A 17,876-nucleotide genomic window follows, 5' to 3' on the forward strand; every position below is an offset into this window, starting at 1 on the left:
CAACCTTCCTCCCGCTGCCTTCCTGCCTCGAAAGGGAACACAGTGCAATGTGTCACAAGCAGAACAGGCACTACTGTATGAACCTTCAGGAACGTATAATTGCTCCTCTCTAAGTTGCCTGACTGCCTTCAAAAGGACTAGTATGCAGGATGCTTAAGGTTTGGGTGGGTTTGTTTTGGGGATTTGGGGTTTTGTGGGGGTTTGTTTTGGGGCTTTTTTCAGGAGGTGGGGTGGAATCCTCTTCATCAATCAATGGGTGGGGAAAAAAAGCAAATTGTTCAAAGCTGGTTGACTCGTCATTTATTTAAGCCCTAAAATTGCTCTCCAGAATGTGTATGCCTCCCCCCATCCCTCATTACTTCGAACCTTGGCTGTTCTTGCTGCACTGCAATAGCAGAACCCCGGACTCTGTCCCTAAGCCCTCTTCCTGGGCAGCTGTAGGGCCGGAGTTGGAGACTCAGGTGACTGCAGCGGATTCTGTCCCGCAGCCGGCCCAACCCGCCCTGGTAGCGGGGCCCGCACCCGCGGGGGTCCCGGAGGCTGGGATATCCCGAGGCTCAGGGGGATTCCACAGGCTGGGAGGTGCCGGGGCACCTTTTCACTGCTGCGGCCACGACAGGAAACAGCACCTGGGCTCAGCAATTCCCAAATCAAAGCTTTTTTCGAGGCGGGAGGAAGGTGAATGAAAAGGACAGTATTTTCACAAGTGCGGTGTTCCTCGCACATCCCTGGCCATCCATGCCCCCGGCAGCCAGAGCTACCCGAGCCCGGCCGGCGGCCCCTCTGATGTCAACGAGCGATGCTCCATTGAGCCTTTAAGAGCCCTTGATGGCCGGGGCGCGGCGCGGCCGCCCATGCCCGGGGCCCCTGGCCCTGAGGGCTGCGCGCCCTGCCCGGCGCTCCGCGCACTCCCCAGGCCGCGCTCAGCCGGGCCGGGCCGGGCCCGCGCAAGGGCCGCTGCCCCCTCAGCGCTGCGCGGGGCACCCGAGGCGGCCTCGCCGAGCCCGCGGCGCCGTCCATGGCGGCCCGCCCGCCCTGCCCGGCGCTGCACCTGTGCCTGGCCGCGCTGCTGAGCCTGCGGGCGGCCAGCGCCCTACCCCTGGCCCCCGGCCCGCGGGACGAGGTGCAAGCGGCGGCTTTGCAGCGGCTGCGGGAGGTGTTCGACATCGAGGAGCTGCCGCCCGACGTGCTGCCCCGCAAGAAGCCGCCGCAGTTCATGGTGGATCTCTTCAACAAGGTGGCCGACGCCGACGGCATCACCCGCGCCCCGGGGCTGCTGCAGGGAGACGTGGTGCGGAGCTTCGAGGACAGAGGTGGGGCGGGGGGTGAATCCCCACGGCAGAGCGACGGGGCCCCCGCACCGCCCGGCCGACGGCACACGGGCACAGACCCGGCGGGGTACGCGGCTGGTGCTGCCGGGGCTGGTGGTGTTCCTAAAGGAGGGTCTTTTCCAGTTCACGTGGACCAGCATCGCTTCTATTTCGACATCAGCGCGATGGAGAAGGGCGAGCAGATGCTGAAAGCAGAGTTCAGGGTCTTCAAGCTCAAGATGGCACGTGTGTCCAGAAGGTCCGGCGTGAAACACTTCTGCAAAGTAAGTGGTAAAATAGGTAAACACTTAATTATGCTATACCAATGTCAGACCTATTCCAAATCATACCATACTTTTCCGGGATTTTAGATGCTTCCAAATTCGAATAGAACTTTATCCGCTTGAGCTGTTCTGAAAAATAATAATAGCAACCAGGGATTCATAAGAAAACAGGGCGAATAAGGATTCTGACATTGAGTCTATACTTCTCTGGCAAAGAGCAGGATGGGACTTTTCACAAACCTGAAGACAAAGATGTGGAGAAACAGAAGACTTTGAAGGTATTAGTGTTCAAAATAGAATAGGAATGGTCAGGATATTTTTCTGTAGTATCAAACAGTTTGGCATCCTGCCTCTGAACACATCTAGAAGTACATGTATGTAGTGATAATTGCTTTCTCTGTTAAACTGTCCAGTCCAAAACCTACTTTTTGCTTTGTTTAGAATGATGGTAAAGAATTACAATTATGGTGTAGCAGAAATGTGCATAATCTTCATATTTCCTGTTTTGCTGGAAGAACAATTGGATTAATTTCTTATTGGTTTTGTTGTATTGCTTTTATCAAGGTGGAAGTGTACGAGCTCTTGGAGAGTGGAAGTAAGCCACAGAAAAAACATCTCATTGCATCAAGATTATTGTCCCTGTACACAGAAGGCTGGGAAGTCTTCAGTGTCACGCAGACAGTAAGCAGAGAAGTGTGACTTCACTTTTTTTTTAAATCTCTTAAGGTGACAGCTCATAACACCAGCATTGCCATTATGCTGAGATTTGTGGTCAATTCAAACTGAAGGACAGCAGCAGAGGGAGAAGCTTTCTCTCTACACTTAAAAGTACACGTGGTACTACCTGAATTAAAGGAGAAGTGTTTATATGCTGCTAGCAGCACAAGCATGGTGAGAATTGAGTAACCCAAACCTAATCAACGGAGGGACATCAGGCCAAGTATGTCATTGTGATAAAAACAATAATGTGTTAGTCCTTAGACTGCCAAAGGATTTGGCATTGACTGTGTACCAAAAGTAAGTTTTCATTTCTCCTTTTTATCCTGGCGACATTTCTGTAGAGCAGTATGCTTCAACGTTGTGTTTCTGGAATTTATTATACTGGTTGGATTGCTTTTCATTTAACTTCCTCTGTGCACTTCTTTATTTGTTAGCTTCAAGATTTGTTTTGTAGATATCCATAAACTGTAACGGTAGTAGGTGAGCGCCTTTCCAGGGCAGAAAAAAGCCACACGTGGCTTAAGACAAATATTTTTGGGGGTTTAAAACTGTATTCTGTGACAGTGTTTTTGTTGCCTAAGCTTTATGATCCGACTGAACAGCATGCTTGGATGGTTGGTCAAATTGCATCTTAAGTCATGATATTCCTGCTTGAGAATTGCCTGGCCTTATCTATTAGTGTGTAATTATAACAATTAGATGAGAAAATGTGCTTGATTGCAAGTTAATTTCTTCAAATGCCACGTTTCTTAAATTTAAATGAGTCAACAATTTGGAAGGTCTGGAGGGTTCATTTTAGTCTGTTGAGATTGCTATGAAAATATATATATCTAGTGAAGGTCGAAGAGTGTTTATTTTAATATTAATACTTAAACTCATTTATTCACTGGTAAATTCTATGACATTAATTATCTTGCTGTAAATATAGGTTTGGGATATTCATACGTTATTTTGTATTTTTAAGTGCTGAATTACTGATTTAAATATTAAACTCAATGGACTCTTAGCTATACAGTTATCTCACTTATGTCATAATATATGTCCTTATCCTCTCATAGCTTGTTGCCTGTTCCCTCTTCCTAATATAAACGTTGCTTAATCATAATGCTGTAATAGGAATATTGAAACAATATTATTTCCCTGTCACTACTAGGTTTCCAAGTGGGTTGGAAACAGCAGCTCCAACCATGGCTTTTTGTTAACAACGACACATGTATTCAACAATAGAATTGAACACAACCTGATTAAGTTTGCCAAGAGCCAGGACACTTTGCAGGAGAGTAGAAATGCTCTCCTTGTTCTCTTCACTAACAGTAACAAACGGAGGTCTCCCAGCTTTGTACTGTCCTCCACAAGTAAGTTCACTCGAGTTTTAGAATATGAACTGTCTGTTCAGCTTCTGATAGCTCCTGCTACCTCATGTATACCTAACCTCAGTTATTTACTTGCAGTGTTGAACATGTTTGAAGTTCAGCTTTGTCACTGATCAGAGTTTGATTTGATAGTTCTTGATAGTAGATCACCCAGCATCTTAAGTTGCCTCTCCCCTGAGAAAAACTGGGTTTGCAGGAAATATTCGTAATGCCTGAGGGGAACCTGGTTTATTTTTTGTAAAGCGATGGGAGTTCTATTTTTTTAAGTACTATTTATATTATTTCTGAGGTGGTGGGTGAAAATTGTATGTTAGGTTTAGACTGAAAAAACTTGGAAAACTTTGTGAAAATGCTAGTAAAGTATCTATAAGTAGAGTTATTAAGTGTAATTTTCAAGAGTGAAAGAGGCTGTTAAATAAGCAATTTGAACCTCTCTGTCCTTGGCTTGGTTTTTAAGCACCTATTTAAACTTCAGTGACTAATTAGCATTGTGACAAAAGGCTGCTTTCATCAAAGACAACGCCCTTGTGCCTTAAATCACAAAACAGTGTCTTACCTCTCCCACTGATCTTCCTGTAAAAAGAACTCAGGCTGGATTTTTAGGGCCTGATAAATGCAAAGAGCAAAAGTTGGGAGGAGGGGCAAAAACAATGTAGTTCTGGCTTTGCAGGCTTTTCTGGTAAACGATCGTATTTGAATATCAGAAAGAAGCTAGGTAGGACTTGGATCAAAATTAAGAAGTAGATAGTGAAATTGATTAAAAATAAAAATGAAGTTGACCTGTTTATTTTTGTTTTCCAAAGAAAAATTAGTAATGAAATCCTAGATCCCAATTTAATGAGAATCAAGCTCTGCATGGGATACTATACCAGGATTGAGAAGTTTCTCAATCAAGAAACTCCCTAGACCTGCCTGTTGTTTGTGGTCAGTGACTACACAGATTGTTCTTCTACATATCAGTGAGTTTCAGCCTCTGTAGGTGGATCTTGAGACCTCCATGGATCTCAAGGCTTCTCAGAAGATACTTCAGAAAGCACCCTATTATCAGTAAGCTTTATTCCTTAGCAGAATTCCATAAACCTGGTGGAGATTTTTTAAGATCAAAAAATTGAAAAATATATTTTTTAAAATGTTACTTTGTACGTTACCAGGTTACTGCACACTCTGTTTTGCAAGTGTACAAGTAGAGTTTGTGGGAGAATACTGGAGAGAAAGAGACTGTGATCTCCACCCTCAGCACTGCTCAGCATAATGTGTGTTGTAGGAGTGGCTGTATGAAGACTGTTAATACCATTCTGACCAGATTCAGCCCTGAAGAGGGACCGTGGAGTTCACAAAATGTATTTCGTAGATCACTGACTTTTTCCTTTCTATTTCTGCTGAATTGGGGCGTTTTTTCACACAAAGTTAAATGCAAGATTTGGCAGGTTTGGAAATATGGCTGAAATGGCAATTGAATACACACCCCTTCTGGTACTTTCACAGGTCAACTGTCATTTCAAAATCTACTCTGAAGGCTTTGATGTAGATTTATGGAATGTATTTTCATGCAGTACTTAGTAAAGGAATTTCATTTGTGAAATATTAACACACAACTTCCTTTCAGAATCAGAAATAAACCCTGACAAAACTGATGCTTCACATGTGCCTCATGAAACTGATGTCATCAAAAGCAGCAGTGCAAGCACGGGCAGGAGACCTCGAGCTGCCCCAGTCCCTTCTGCCAAAAGCCAGGTAACAGCATGTCATCGAAGGGAACTCTATGTAGACTTCCATGCTATTGGCTGGTCAGGATGGATTATTCATCCGAGTGGATACAACGCATTTCATTGCAGAGGATCCTGTCTCTTCCCTTTGGGGGAAAGTCTAAATGCAACAAATCATGCTACAGTTCAGTCCATCGTCCATACACTGAAACTGTCTCAAGATGTCAGCATGCCCTGCTGTGTGCCAGACCAATTGAAGTCCCTCAGCCTTCTCTACTTTGATGAAAAACAGAATGTGGTCCTTAAAAATTATAAAGACATGATGGCAACAAGGTGTGGTTGTCATTAGCAGGACCTCTTTTTGTCTGCATTTGGTGTGCACCTGGATTCAGTTCCTCATTTGTCACTGAAGATAACAGACGAGATGGTATTTCAGTTTACAGGGCAGGAGAGCCAGAAACTTATCTGTACTTCTCCTCTCACCACAGCTCTGTGGAAAGGTGGCTGACTTTTGAAGAGTTGTGAACTTCAAGACCTCCGTGGAGAGCTCTTTGAGTGCCTGTACACCAGAGGAAACTATTAAAATCAGGACTTCCTATGTGAAGGAGTTGAAACAGATCAAGTTGACTGTTCAAATTAAGGTCTTGTTCTGTATATTAATGCTCAAAATTTTCTGTGATTCAACAGGCGTGGTATCCTGCCTCAATCCAGGATGGGGTGCAGGTGTGTTAATAACACAACCTTATTCGGTTTTGGCTGCATGATCCAGTAGGGATGTACACTCCTAAACTGAGCTTTCAGGGTATTTGCCTACAGCTCATCTTGGAGGCCTCTACCACCTGCAGATGATGCATTACCAGGAAATGCACTTCTTCCCTGTGCTTTATGCAACTCTACCAAATGCAGAAACCTCCTTGTAAGTCCCCATGGTACTTGCTAGCCAGTCTGAGGGAATGCATAGGTCAGTATTTGTCTGCTAATCAGCATATTTGGCTTCTAACTCAGGGCTGCAACTGTATAACGAAGGGTCAGCCAATTCCTCTATAAAATTATTCTCTGCTGTGGCTGTTCAGCTGTGTGGCACCAGAGATTGCCTTTGTGTGTTTGCACAGTGGTTGTACAATGGGATCCTAAGCTTGGGTCAGAATACTCATAGCTTAGCAGGAAGAAAACCATTAAGGTTTGAAGGTCCATGGGAACATGCTGGATGCTGGCCTGGTCCTGTGTCTGAGGCAAGTTTGTTGGAATGTACTCACTGATTCCCTTCCATTCTTCCTTGAAGAATAGGACATAGACTTGTAAGGGGCCCCCTGAGGGCTTTCAGAGTTTCATGCAGGTAACTAGCCCAGTACAGTTCCTCAGTCAATTCACTGAGTTGTACCTTTATCCAGGTTAGGTTTGTTGTCTCTATTAATCCTTGAAGGAGGCTGATTTCTCACTGAATGTGACATCTCCCATGGGTAGAAACTTCATGGAGAATTTTTTTACTCCAATGAGACTTAAAAAAAAGAATATATATTTATGTGATGTTTTTCTTTCTGTAAATACTGATGTCTATAATAAATTTATTTTATTTAAAACCCAAACACTTTGGGTATATTAACTTAATCTGTAATATAAAATGTTAATTTTTTAAATAAATGTAATGTGACATTGGTCTGTTTTGTACATTGTATTTGAACCTCCTCCCGAGAGGCCTGAATCAAATACTTCTCCAGAAGAGAGGATATTCCCAATGGCTGTGGCAGGTACTGTATCAAGTCCTCTGATTCTGTGTCAAGAAGTATAATGGATAAGCAGAATAAATGAGTTTCTCTTCAGGAAGGATCCAGTGATTGTTCCTGAAATGAAAGCATCTTGATCGTGGTGTATGGTCACCCTGGTGAAGTGGAATGCAAATCTGGTAGCAGGGTGGTTCTCACTGCTGCATCAGCCACACTCAGCCATGGCTGGGCAACTGGCATTGGCAAAGGGACCTTGGAAAGCTTAAAGGGTCATAAAGGATCATATTTTACTGGTTTATTTCCCAGGCTGCTCTTTTGCACTTTTCCCTTTTCACTGCAGAATTACCTGTGGTGTTTTAAGTCTGTAGGAACCACACCTTGGGAGTAGGAAAATGTATCTACAGTGAGAGTCCAGACAAGGTCACTTCTGAATGGTGACTTCAGCTGATATTAGTTGTGCTTCTTTTGGTAGAGGCCCTAAGAACTGAAGTCATAAGTTTTCATAGCCAAGTGACACTGGAAGAAGGGCAGCATTTGGAGCAGACTGGCAGAGCCAGTTTCTGTGTCCAACATACTCATCTTCTGTCCATGCATGACAAATGCTTCCAGCACCATCAGCTTCATCCTTCACTGCTCAACCCAGAGAATTGTTCAATTTTTTCTAGGATATCTTAATGTGTTTCTTCTTGTGTCAGAATCCAGGGAAAAAAAAAAAAGGAAAATTTTCTATTGAAAAGCAAGTACGATTAATAAATAAATGATGGGCACACTGAATATTAGCTAACATAGTGCTGCCCTACAATAGGTGAAATATGCACAGGCAAGCTAGGAGCACTCAGTAGTTTTGCACACATTAAATTATTTTTTTTCTGCGCCACTCAACATAGTCTCATTATGCGCCATTAAACCCTGATAATTAAAACAAAATATATTGGAATTGTTTATCCTGGACTTTGTAAGGAAATGAGGTTCATAATAATGCCAAGGGAAAAAATTTACACTACACCACAACTTGTAATTAGAATAACAATTAAGCACAAGTAGGCTCCTTTTTTGTTGCCTTTTTTGTTTTGTTTTGGTTTAGAATAAAGGTGAATTTTCTTCTTATTCATTAACTGAAATATGTAAGAATTCCAAAATAAGAAATTCTACACATCGGAGTCTTGGTTAAATCAGAACATGATATGTTTAGGTGACACACCAAACAGCAACAGCCAGAGTTTTAGAGGGAATAGGAGTTGTCTTCCGCACAGTCAGTCTGGAAAAGGATTGATGACTCAAACTGAGCATTGTTATACCATGTTGCACCACCCCAGCAGAAGGAGAAAGCAAGGCTTGTAGCAAACCCTGTTGTGATGCACTGTACCAAGACCAACAAGGAGACCACCTGGCCCTGAAGAGCTCCCTGTAAAGAGCAGAAACAAAAAGGAATGAGTGCAGATTTTACATTCAGGCTGCCACCAAGAACATTACACCCCAGGAACTGAAATTTGGAGATATACAGATGAAGAGCTACATATTAAAGGACCAAGAGCATGGCATCATCTCTGCCCTGCCTCCAGCTCCAAGCCTCAGAGGGCACAGGCACAGCGAGGGCCTGCCTGGGCTGGAAGAAGAGTGACCTCAGTCATTCCCTGTGGAGCATCTGTACAGTGCTCAGCTCTGCAGCTCGAGGACTGCTGGCTCAGATCTCTGACAGCTCAAGGATCTCTGCATCCTCTCCATAGCATGGGATCAGTGTGATGCTCCTCTAGCAATGCAGCTCATGTTTTGTACCCACAGGCATACGGAAAGCAGTACTTCAAAGGGAGAATGACTCAGACAACCTTAGAAGAGAATCCAACCCCATGGTAAAGCCGTAGGCTTATGCTCAGCCCCACGACAAAGCATTTGGTCCAGTTTGGGAACTAAAGTGGTCCATGCATGTGAGGTATGTGCAGTCACACTGTACTGCTTAAGGTGAGGACGCCACTAAGCCTGGCCCTGACATCACTGCAGTGAGATGGTAGTGGGGTGTCAGTATATTGTGGGAGAGAACTAACAGCAGGGAGTACAAATTCACGAGAGTGGTCTTCTGTTTGCAGAAATGTTTGTTTTAAGTGATTTCTGTGGCACAGTTTTCACAAGGCATAGATGACAGAAAGTACTTGTTGGTACTGAAGCAGGAGGAGGGATACGCTGTGAATGTCTTGGGATGGGCAGAAGGGATGGGCTTGGGGAAATTGGTCTGGGATGGTTTCCTTTGGTGGGACAAGATAAATGTGCCTGCCCCGAGGAAACTGGAGCACAGCAGTGTTGTAAGCAACTGAAAAGCCTCTGCTCTACACTATCCTCTCTGCAGGCTTGAAAATGCTGCTCGATGTGAGGCATTCTGTTTGAAACGCTCGATGTTGTTTCCAGACTACCTAGAGTAGTTACTATAGTTTCTTGTGTAGGTGTAGGAAATGGGGCAATTTCTTGAAAGACCCGTGAAGGGTAGTACTTATTCATAGTCCTGGAGTTTGTCTCCTGGAAAGAGAGGAGTGGCTGGGTGCCTGTGATAAGTTCCAGGGCTTTCCCACAGATACAGTCCCTGTGGACTATAACTGGTCCCTTTCAGATCACATATGCAAATACAAACATGTATACATGCGCGTTCTTTCTTATGTACACACCCACGTGCACATGCGTTCGTGTTCAGAGGTAGCCTCACTCCTGGTTTCTCCAAATGATGGTGCAACTTTTCCATAACCAAGTTGGAGTGCTCGGGATAATTTGAGAACGTTGCCACATCCAGAAGGTGCATTTCAATGGCTTTGTGCAAAAGTATGTCACACCTAAGCCACTTCTCCCCTTCTGGCCTGAAGTGCAGCTCACTGCTAAGGAGAGTAGTTAACAGGTGTGAATTTGCCTTACCTTCGATGAATGAGACAATTGTGCGTTAAAGCAGCTAATAAAATGTTTTCTTTCTTCCCGCTAGGTTTATTGCTAGAAGCCATTCACAGAATAAGGGGGACTGCTAACTTTCTGTTGTCACAGGATGTGTGCAGCTTCAGATTCATGCAGATACCAACTGCGCTAATTCAGGCCGAGATCACAGCCTGTCTTGTTCTGGAAAAGCAAACCTGCAGGTTTTGCCTGGGAAAATGACCTGATACTGAGAGGTGACTGACCTTTAACTAAAACCATGATTTTGTGATGTATAAATCTAGACCTCGTGACACAAAGCAGCATTAAACCCCAGCACACTGGTTCAGATCTGCTCACAGAAATCTTGCTTGGTAAAATATCAGGTTAAATTGAATTGTCAGGCAGCACAAAACTGGTGTTAAAAATCAGTATAGATTCTGTAGTGTGATCCACATTGTAACCAACTGTTTGTCTATGTCAAATTTTCTGCTGAATGTTCTGAGCCAGTGTTGATGGCCAAGCAACTGTGTCCATAGACTAAAAGGAAAAAAAAGTATAATTTCCCAAAGACACTTGTAAAATTCCATGGGGTTAAATCACGCTAAGCATTGGGCCAACTTTCCTGACAATAAAAACCCTAGGGCTAAAGTGCTGCTGTGAATAACTTATCACAATTTCCAGAATAAGCAGTAAATTCTGAGTCTCTACTGCTGGTCCTGGGATTCCCATTTTACTGCTGCAGTCCAGGCTGTAAGTGGAAGGTGTCAAGGTTTTAAGTGGCTCAAAATCAGATTTAGAACAGATGGTGATGCAAGAAAGAGAATTGAGAGACAGAAATTGAAACTCTGATTTATTGACAGGAGAGGCAGACATTTGCTGTTGAAGTTAGGGCATCATCTCTGTTTAGAAAAAATAAGCAAATGTAAACATGTTAGTTAACCCACTCAATATATAACTTAACTAGATCAACCAATACCTTCTGAGAATTGTTTCAATTTATTTTCTAAAATTTATGCTTTTTGTATCACAAAAAGAAGAGGACTGTGCACCATGTTGGGGGAATGGAAGAAGTTATTTAATTTGCCATTTGTAAAATAATCCTGTGCTTGATTTACCAACATTACTTAAGAATTGAATCACATAAAAAAAATAGCCTGGAAAGGGCCTCTGCTTGTCACCTGTGTCCAACCTTCTGGTCAAAGCAGTGTTGATTTCAAAGTCATAGCAGGGTGACCATGACAGCATCAAAATGCCTATCCAGATAACATAAACATGGTGTTGAACCATCTCTGTGCTCATCTAGAGACCTGAGATAAGTTTATTCTACAAAAAAGCCAATTACCCTCTCTTGTTAACACAAAGAGTTGCAGAGAAATCAAGAGAACATGTCTCTGGAAAATGTGAGCTGTTTTCAGGATTTCTTAAAGCTGAGACAGCAGTCAACATCTTCGAAAAGCAGGTCATTGTTTTAGTGGCTCTTCATAGATGAGTATCCTGAAACTGGACAGCTATTTTTGAGACTATTATATTGTTCACAAATATTTTTCATCAGAGCAAGGGAGAAATAATAATGCAACTGATGCATATTTCAAAGGCCAGTTCCTAGAGACTTCCAAGCATCTGAAAAATTCCAAATAAACTGGTTGGTTGATGAGAAAATAAGGACCACCCAAAGAAAATGAAAACCCGAATCTGAAATATCATCTTTTTCAAATTTTAAGTGTGACCTGTGCAGTTCTCAATCTTCTATTAACTCTGGGTACTGATTAGGCAAAAGGAAATTACTTTTCTGCTTTTAACCAGGTTGAATAATATCCATAATCATATCAAACACTTTATGTGACGTCTATTCAATTTTCAAAAACATTGCTTTCTGGGTAGCCAGAGCAGCTGCTTCTGGGGAAAAAAAACAACCAAAAACAAAACAAACAAACTTTTCTCCAAAGGGATGGTTAAATATTTAAGATGTTAACTTACATAGTCTGAGTGTACAGGTCTCTTCTGGAGTAGTTGTCCACTATAGACAACTCAAATATGTCGATTCATCTTTCTGTATCTCATTTTCCTTCCTTCAAATAATGCTACTGCTTTTCTCACTCTTATAACTGCTCTCTTGGAAATCTTTTCTTCACAAATCTTGGTTAGAAGACTTGTTTTATTGGGAAAGAAAACACCTGGGAAGAAACACCTTTATATGACATCTTCACTAAAAGCCCCAGCCAATCCCCTGAAAACAAGGGTTGTTTTGCCTCATCAAATCCTGGCATAGTCTCAGCCTGTGCTTTGAGTCACTTCAAATGGTAAACATGGGTAAAGGCACAGCTCCAGGCAGAGGACTGATGACACTCAATAAGGCTCCTGGCAGATTAATCTTCTGTGCCACTAGAGGTGCCACAAGGTACCTTCTAGTTTTCCATGGAAAGGGAAGGCAAGTGTGGTTTAATGGGCTGTCTTCTGGGTGTTCACATGGTTCTGGCCAGCTCTGAAAGAAAACATATAGTTCTCTTAGACACAGTCCTGTATAGAGGATGGGAGTGAAGGTCTGTGTGTACCTACATGAACCTTTTTGTGATCTGGGTTGAATGAGTGTAACGCTTGTGGGGACATAAACCCAAGAGGTCCTGGGATCAGGGCTGGCATGCTGAATGACTTCTTGGTGCTATGTAATTTAAGGTAATACCCTTCCTGTCTCATGCACTTCCTTTGCCATGTCATGAAATTTCTGTCCAAATCCATCGGTTGCTCAACCCTTGTCCAGGCTTTGATAAGAGACTTTCCTCTCTGATGTTGCAGGTTCCTATATCTAAGGGTCATGTAATTGCAGTCCAGACAGCAGCTCTCAAATGAGAAGAAAATATATACCAGTATATGCATACCAGTCTATGCAGTCCCCATTAAAAGAGAGTGGGAAAGACAGGGAGGGAGAGAGAAAGAGAGAAATTGAAAGAGAGAGAGAGGGACAAGGCTTGCTTTCATTGCAAGTGAGACCATGAACGTAAAAGTTCAATAACCAGAATGCATTTGCTTTGTACATTCTAAACCTGCTGCAGCTACTGTAACCAGCACATGAAGTTAGGTCTAATTGCTGCTTTCCAGCTTGACCTAATTGATGCTCTGATTTGCAGTCACCTACCTCTGTGAGCCCATGTTTCATTACATTTTACCCTTGCTCCTGAAATCCTAAAATTCCCATGGGGAAAAATAGACTACAGCGATCCATAGCTTTTGTATGTGAACTGACAGTTCTTTCTCCCCTGTAATTTTTGTTCATCTATACACGAACAATGAAAATACAATGGGTTGACAGAGAGATTTATTAGTTACCCCAAAATACTCCTTATTTAGGCAGATATAAGTCCTTTTTACTTAAACTCTGAATGAAAACTACAGTGATATAAAATCAGCTTAGAGATGTTTTCATAACCTAATTGGGGTGTTTATATTAAAAGACTATGTTAGTCTCTGCCCATAATTGCAAAGAAAAAGTTCTTTGGTGAAGAATGTGTCAGTAATTTTCATGGAAAATGATTTAAAGGAAGGCTTTTGAAATATGGAAACCTCATGGTTTTAGCTTTAAATAAGCATTTCAGTCAACATAAAAAAGCCCCTCTAATGTCTCCTGCAGCTTTGATTTCAAACACGTCACATTCTTCATTAAAGCAATCATTGTTAAAACAGAGGGACATAAAGCAACATAGGATTTATTCCTTCATTAAACTGATGATCCGTATATGAAGCCAATTAACATTATGAGTCTGGTGAACATCAAGTGTAAAGAGGTTACAGAAAATTAAAAGCAGTCACCTTGGTCTTTAGATAAAGAAAGAACACTTTTACATTATAAATTATAAGAGTGTCCAAGCGGGACAAATCGGCAAATTTGGTTAATTGGAAAATACATTTTACTGCACATGAATTAGGGTAAAATAACCTTTTAGCTGCTAGCTTTTTTCTGTAATCAGGTATTGAGAATCATGGGAAAGGAAGTGTTTGGACATGGAAAGGCAAAAGACCCATTTCATCAAACTAAGCCATTCAGACTTCCTTGAGTTTTACAAATGAGCCCCTCAAAGCTCAGTGCTCTGAAGGAAAAGGTCCGTTCAGCGATTTTGTTCATCAGTTCAGCCCTAGGTTTTGTCGTTGTGGGTGAAAAATGAGAAGAGGTGTGTTCGTGTGTGCAGCACAGGAACAGTTCTGCTGTCAGACAGACACAATCAGCAGAATGTCCATCCAGAATTATATTTAGTTGGGCTTTTTCTTGCAGACCTACTAACTAATATTGATGTCACTCTAAGTAGTCACAGTAATAATAACAGTAATAATAACAGTAATAAAAATTAAGTTTATGAGAGAGACTTTAAGGACTTTACATAACCAGGGAATTTTCTTCTGAAATACTGTAGCTCTGTACGTTATTTCATTCTACAACTTATTTTTAGCGCTTGCGTTTGGCAGCTGGCTGAGAGGAACCGCCAGAGAAACATGGTCCCAAGCAATTTACTGGATATTTTTTCCACTGTGGTCCCAGCTTCGCAGGAAAGCGTCTACTGCACGGAGAGACCCAGAAGCAGCCCTGCCAGCATCCTTCCGGAGCAGGGACTAGAGCCGGTCCGCCCCAGCGGGCGGTGCGGGCCGGGGGTGCGGGAGGAGCGGCGGGCGCTCTCCGCGGTGCTGAAGCGCCGCCGCCGCCCCTGGGCTCCGGCCGCCCGAGAGCAGCGCCCAGGACTCCCCTGCGCTAACTTTTAATTATGTCAGCCCCACGTTTCGAGCATTAAAATTAAACAGACATCGAGCTGGCGAGGGGTGGGGGATTATATATTGCTTAGTTATCTCCTTGTTTTGCAGCTGCTGCTCCTTGGGAGAAAGTTGAGCATCGGCCGGCTCCGGGTCCTTCTGTTTCTATTTAAAAAGCAGCGACTTGGAGCACTTCCCCGTGCTCCATTCCGCCCTCTCCGCCTCCTGCAATACGCTGAACTTGCAGGCTTCAAACTGCTGGGGAAAGTGAGTCTTGGAGCCAAAACAGCAATGCAGCCCTTGACTAGAGCAAGGCCTGAGAGTGCCATAATGAAGTTATTATTATTTTATTAGGGGTTCTTATGATAAAACACTGTCTCACTCCCCTCTTCCCGATGTCAGAGAAAAGTCACTTCTGTCTCTGTGCAAAGGGATCCTACAGTGCTGACCCTGTGTGCATTTTAAAGCTCAGGATGGAGAGGCTGGCAGGGGAGACCCAGGCAGCACCTCTGGGTTATGTTCTTCTTTTTAAGGTTACTTGACCTAAAGCTTATGCTACTATTTTAAGGAGGTCAATTGGCTTCAGAATACTGGTCTTTGATCTTGCACGGTGCTGTAGAAGCTGTCTCAATTGGTACTATACTTTGCTACTCAGAGGCTTTCCTGGATGGTAAGTCAATATCTGTTGTCAAACAAAGATATTCATAGAAGTGTTTATGTTAATGTGTAGACACGTAAATATTTATGTATACATATAAATATATAAACATATGAATGCAGTTTTCTAAATCTGTTACTAGTATGATAAAATTGTAAGTCAGGGGATAAGATCAGATTAAATCAATTTGGATCTCGAGTACAATTAATTTTTGCCTTGTTTTGCTAAAATAATGCTTTGCACGGCTGAAACATAACTTCAGCTTGAATATGTATTAGGGGAATTTCCACATCTATACCAAGTGTGAAAGGCAGATAGAGCAGGTGATATTTCTAAGGCTTATTTGTGTTTATATAATGAGATCATATGTGCAAAATAACTTTCTAAAGACATAATCTATTCAAAATCTCTATTTCTGCACCTGTATTGTCTGTATCTATCTCCTTTGCTCTGGTATGAACGTGCTATGTCTTTAAACTCCCATCAGATCTAAGAGAGCCTGTGTAGATTTGCTCGCCCTTCCTACACAGAACATTACAATGTTTATAAAATATTAAATTTGTGTAGTCTGCCGGAGAAGCAATTGTTCCAAAATAAAATCAGCAGTCTAGACGAAACATAGACACCAGAACTTATCAACAGTTGTCTGACTTACATCTTCTGATGCATCTTGAGTGGGTCATAATACCAACTTTATTTTCAGTGGTGCATAAATTAATTACACGCATTTAATAACCAAAATATCATTATATTCCCCCTTTAATATCATAAAGGCTTTACGCCAGGGAAGCACTTAATGTGCAGGGGGCCATAACAGGCTATTATCCTTGTGTAATGCTATTACAGAACCAATTATGCGCCATTATACTTGCTTTTTTTGCAGTTTATGTGATTTGATCCAATCCCGCGTCCCTGACTTGAAAATTTCATCTGGGTACTTTAAAGTCTAATTTTCACCCGGGCTGAGGCAAGGGCCATCTCTCTCCGCTGAGCCTATGTCTCGGATGCATTTTAAAAGTAATTGCGCAGGGTCCCGCCGCATATCATTTGCAGACGGGAAGCGAGCATAAATCCAGAGACCCCTCGCTGCGAACAAAATCAAACTTTGCCGTGGTACGATCGCTTGGAAAGGCGAGGCGTGTGCAGAGCGACCCCCCAAAACCCATCCGGCGGCAATTACCCGGCGCTCCGGCAGCCCGGGGTGCGGGCGGCGGGCAGCGCTGGGCGCGGTGGGGCCCCCCCGGCCCCGCACCCCGGGGCACCCCGGGGCGGAGGGGGGACACGCCGGGGGCCGGGAGCCCCGGAGCGCCCAGCGCTCAGAAAATAATGGGATTGTGTTGCTGCCGTTCACATTCCTGGCGTTTGCTGAGAAATGACGGTTTTTTCCTTTCATCCTTTCCACCCCCCCTCTGCTCTGCACACCACGTGGGCCATTTGTAGGGCCCAATAGACCTATCCAAGTTACTCACTGTAGACAGCGCTGGAAATAATCAGATTAAGGCCAATTATGCGTGAGATTATAAAGGCAAGTGCTGAGAGGCAGAGCATGCTGTAGACAGATATAAAGACATCTGGCCACTTCCAGAACTCCACAGAGCCCTTCTGTCTCTGAAGCCAACAACTCACAGCGCCTTATTCTAAAGCAAAATACCCCCAAACCTTACCGGTGATTTTTACGTCTGTTCGGTTTAGGTATGGATCACTATATTCATTTGTCTTCTGGATTTTTTTTTATGACTGCATATAAATTTGAATAGTTGTTTGGTGGTTTGTGTTTGTTTGTTTGTTTGTTTGTTTGTTTGTTTGTTTGTTTTTTCCGAGGACATTGGTTTCCAACCCGAACACGGCTCTCAGTGTGTTGGATGCTTTAAAAAGAAGACAGCTTTTAGGTTTTATTGCTGTTTCATTTAGGCAGAATAATTTAGATTTTTTTTAGGCGGTTCTACAAACATTTTTTCTTTATGTAATTACTTGCTCCGGAGAGGAGTATTTGAGGCAATTAGATATATGGGTAGATAGGTAGGTAGATAGATAGATAGATAGTGAGAGAGATCACTATAGCTGGAGAGATAGAAGAACAAGAGAGACAGTCTGCTATTCGGGGGAGAAAACAAACAAAGTTTACTGATTGTGATTACTGTGTGTCTACCACGGAGTCTTCTGCCTTCGGCTTTTTCAGTTCGTTGCAGAGGGTTAGGCATTACTTTCTCTGCTTCCTCTGGGATGGGCTTTAGCGTTGTCAGTGAGTTTCTTCAGGTGTTTTCTTCTGGCTATTCACCCATTCTGTTCTTTCCTTCTCTGTCTTCAGGTCTGCAGGAGACACCTCGGCGGTGCGTGGCGGTGCCCGACTGGGAAGCTGGTGCCGGTCCGTCGGTGCGGGGAGAGCGCGGGAGCCCCGCGCCCCACGGGCTGGCCCCGGCCCCGGCCGCCGGCGGGCTCGCAGCTGCGGGCAGCGGGCGCCCACCCAGCCACAGGGCC

The 17,876-nt window shown here is 43.4% G+C and overlaps 1 protein-coding gene across 1 annotated transcript; it reads left to right on the plus strand.

Moving 5' to 3' along the window:
* The first annotated feature begins 1,018 nt into the window (after window positions 1-1,018).
* Window positions 1,019-14,752, plus strand: LOC113961675 (bone morphogenetic protein 2-like). Its single transcript, XM_027672121.1, has 6 exons — window positions 1,019-1,313; window positions 1,455-1,594; window positions 2,159-2,275; window positions 3,468-3,669; window positions 5,294-5,421; window positions 14,462-14,752. The coding sequence occupies exons 1-6, from the start codon at window positions 1,019-1,021 to the stop codon at window positions 14,750-14,752; spliced, it is 1,173 nt and encodes a 390-aa protein (XP_027527922.1).
* The last annotated feature ends 3,124 nt before the right edge of the window (window positions 14,753-17,876 follow it).

The sequence above is a fragment of the Neopelma chrysocephalum genome, unplaced genomic scaffold, assembly GCF_003984885.1.
Source record: "Neopelma chrysocephalum unplaced genomic scaffold, ASM398488v2 Primary Assembly neopelma1_97390, whole genome shotgun sequence".
Classification (NCBI taxonomy): domain Eukaryota; kingdom Metazoa; phylum Chordata; class Aves; order Passeriformes; family Pipridae; genus Neopelma; species Neopelma chrysocephalum.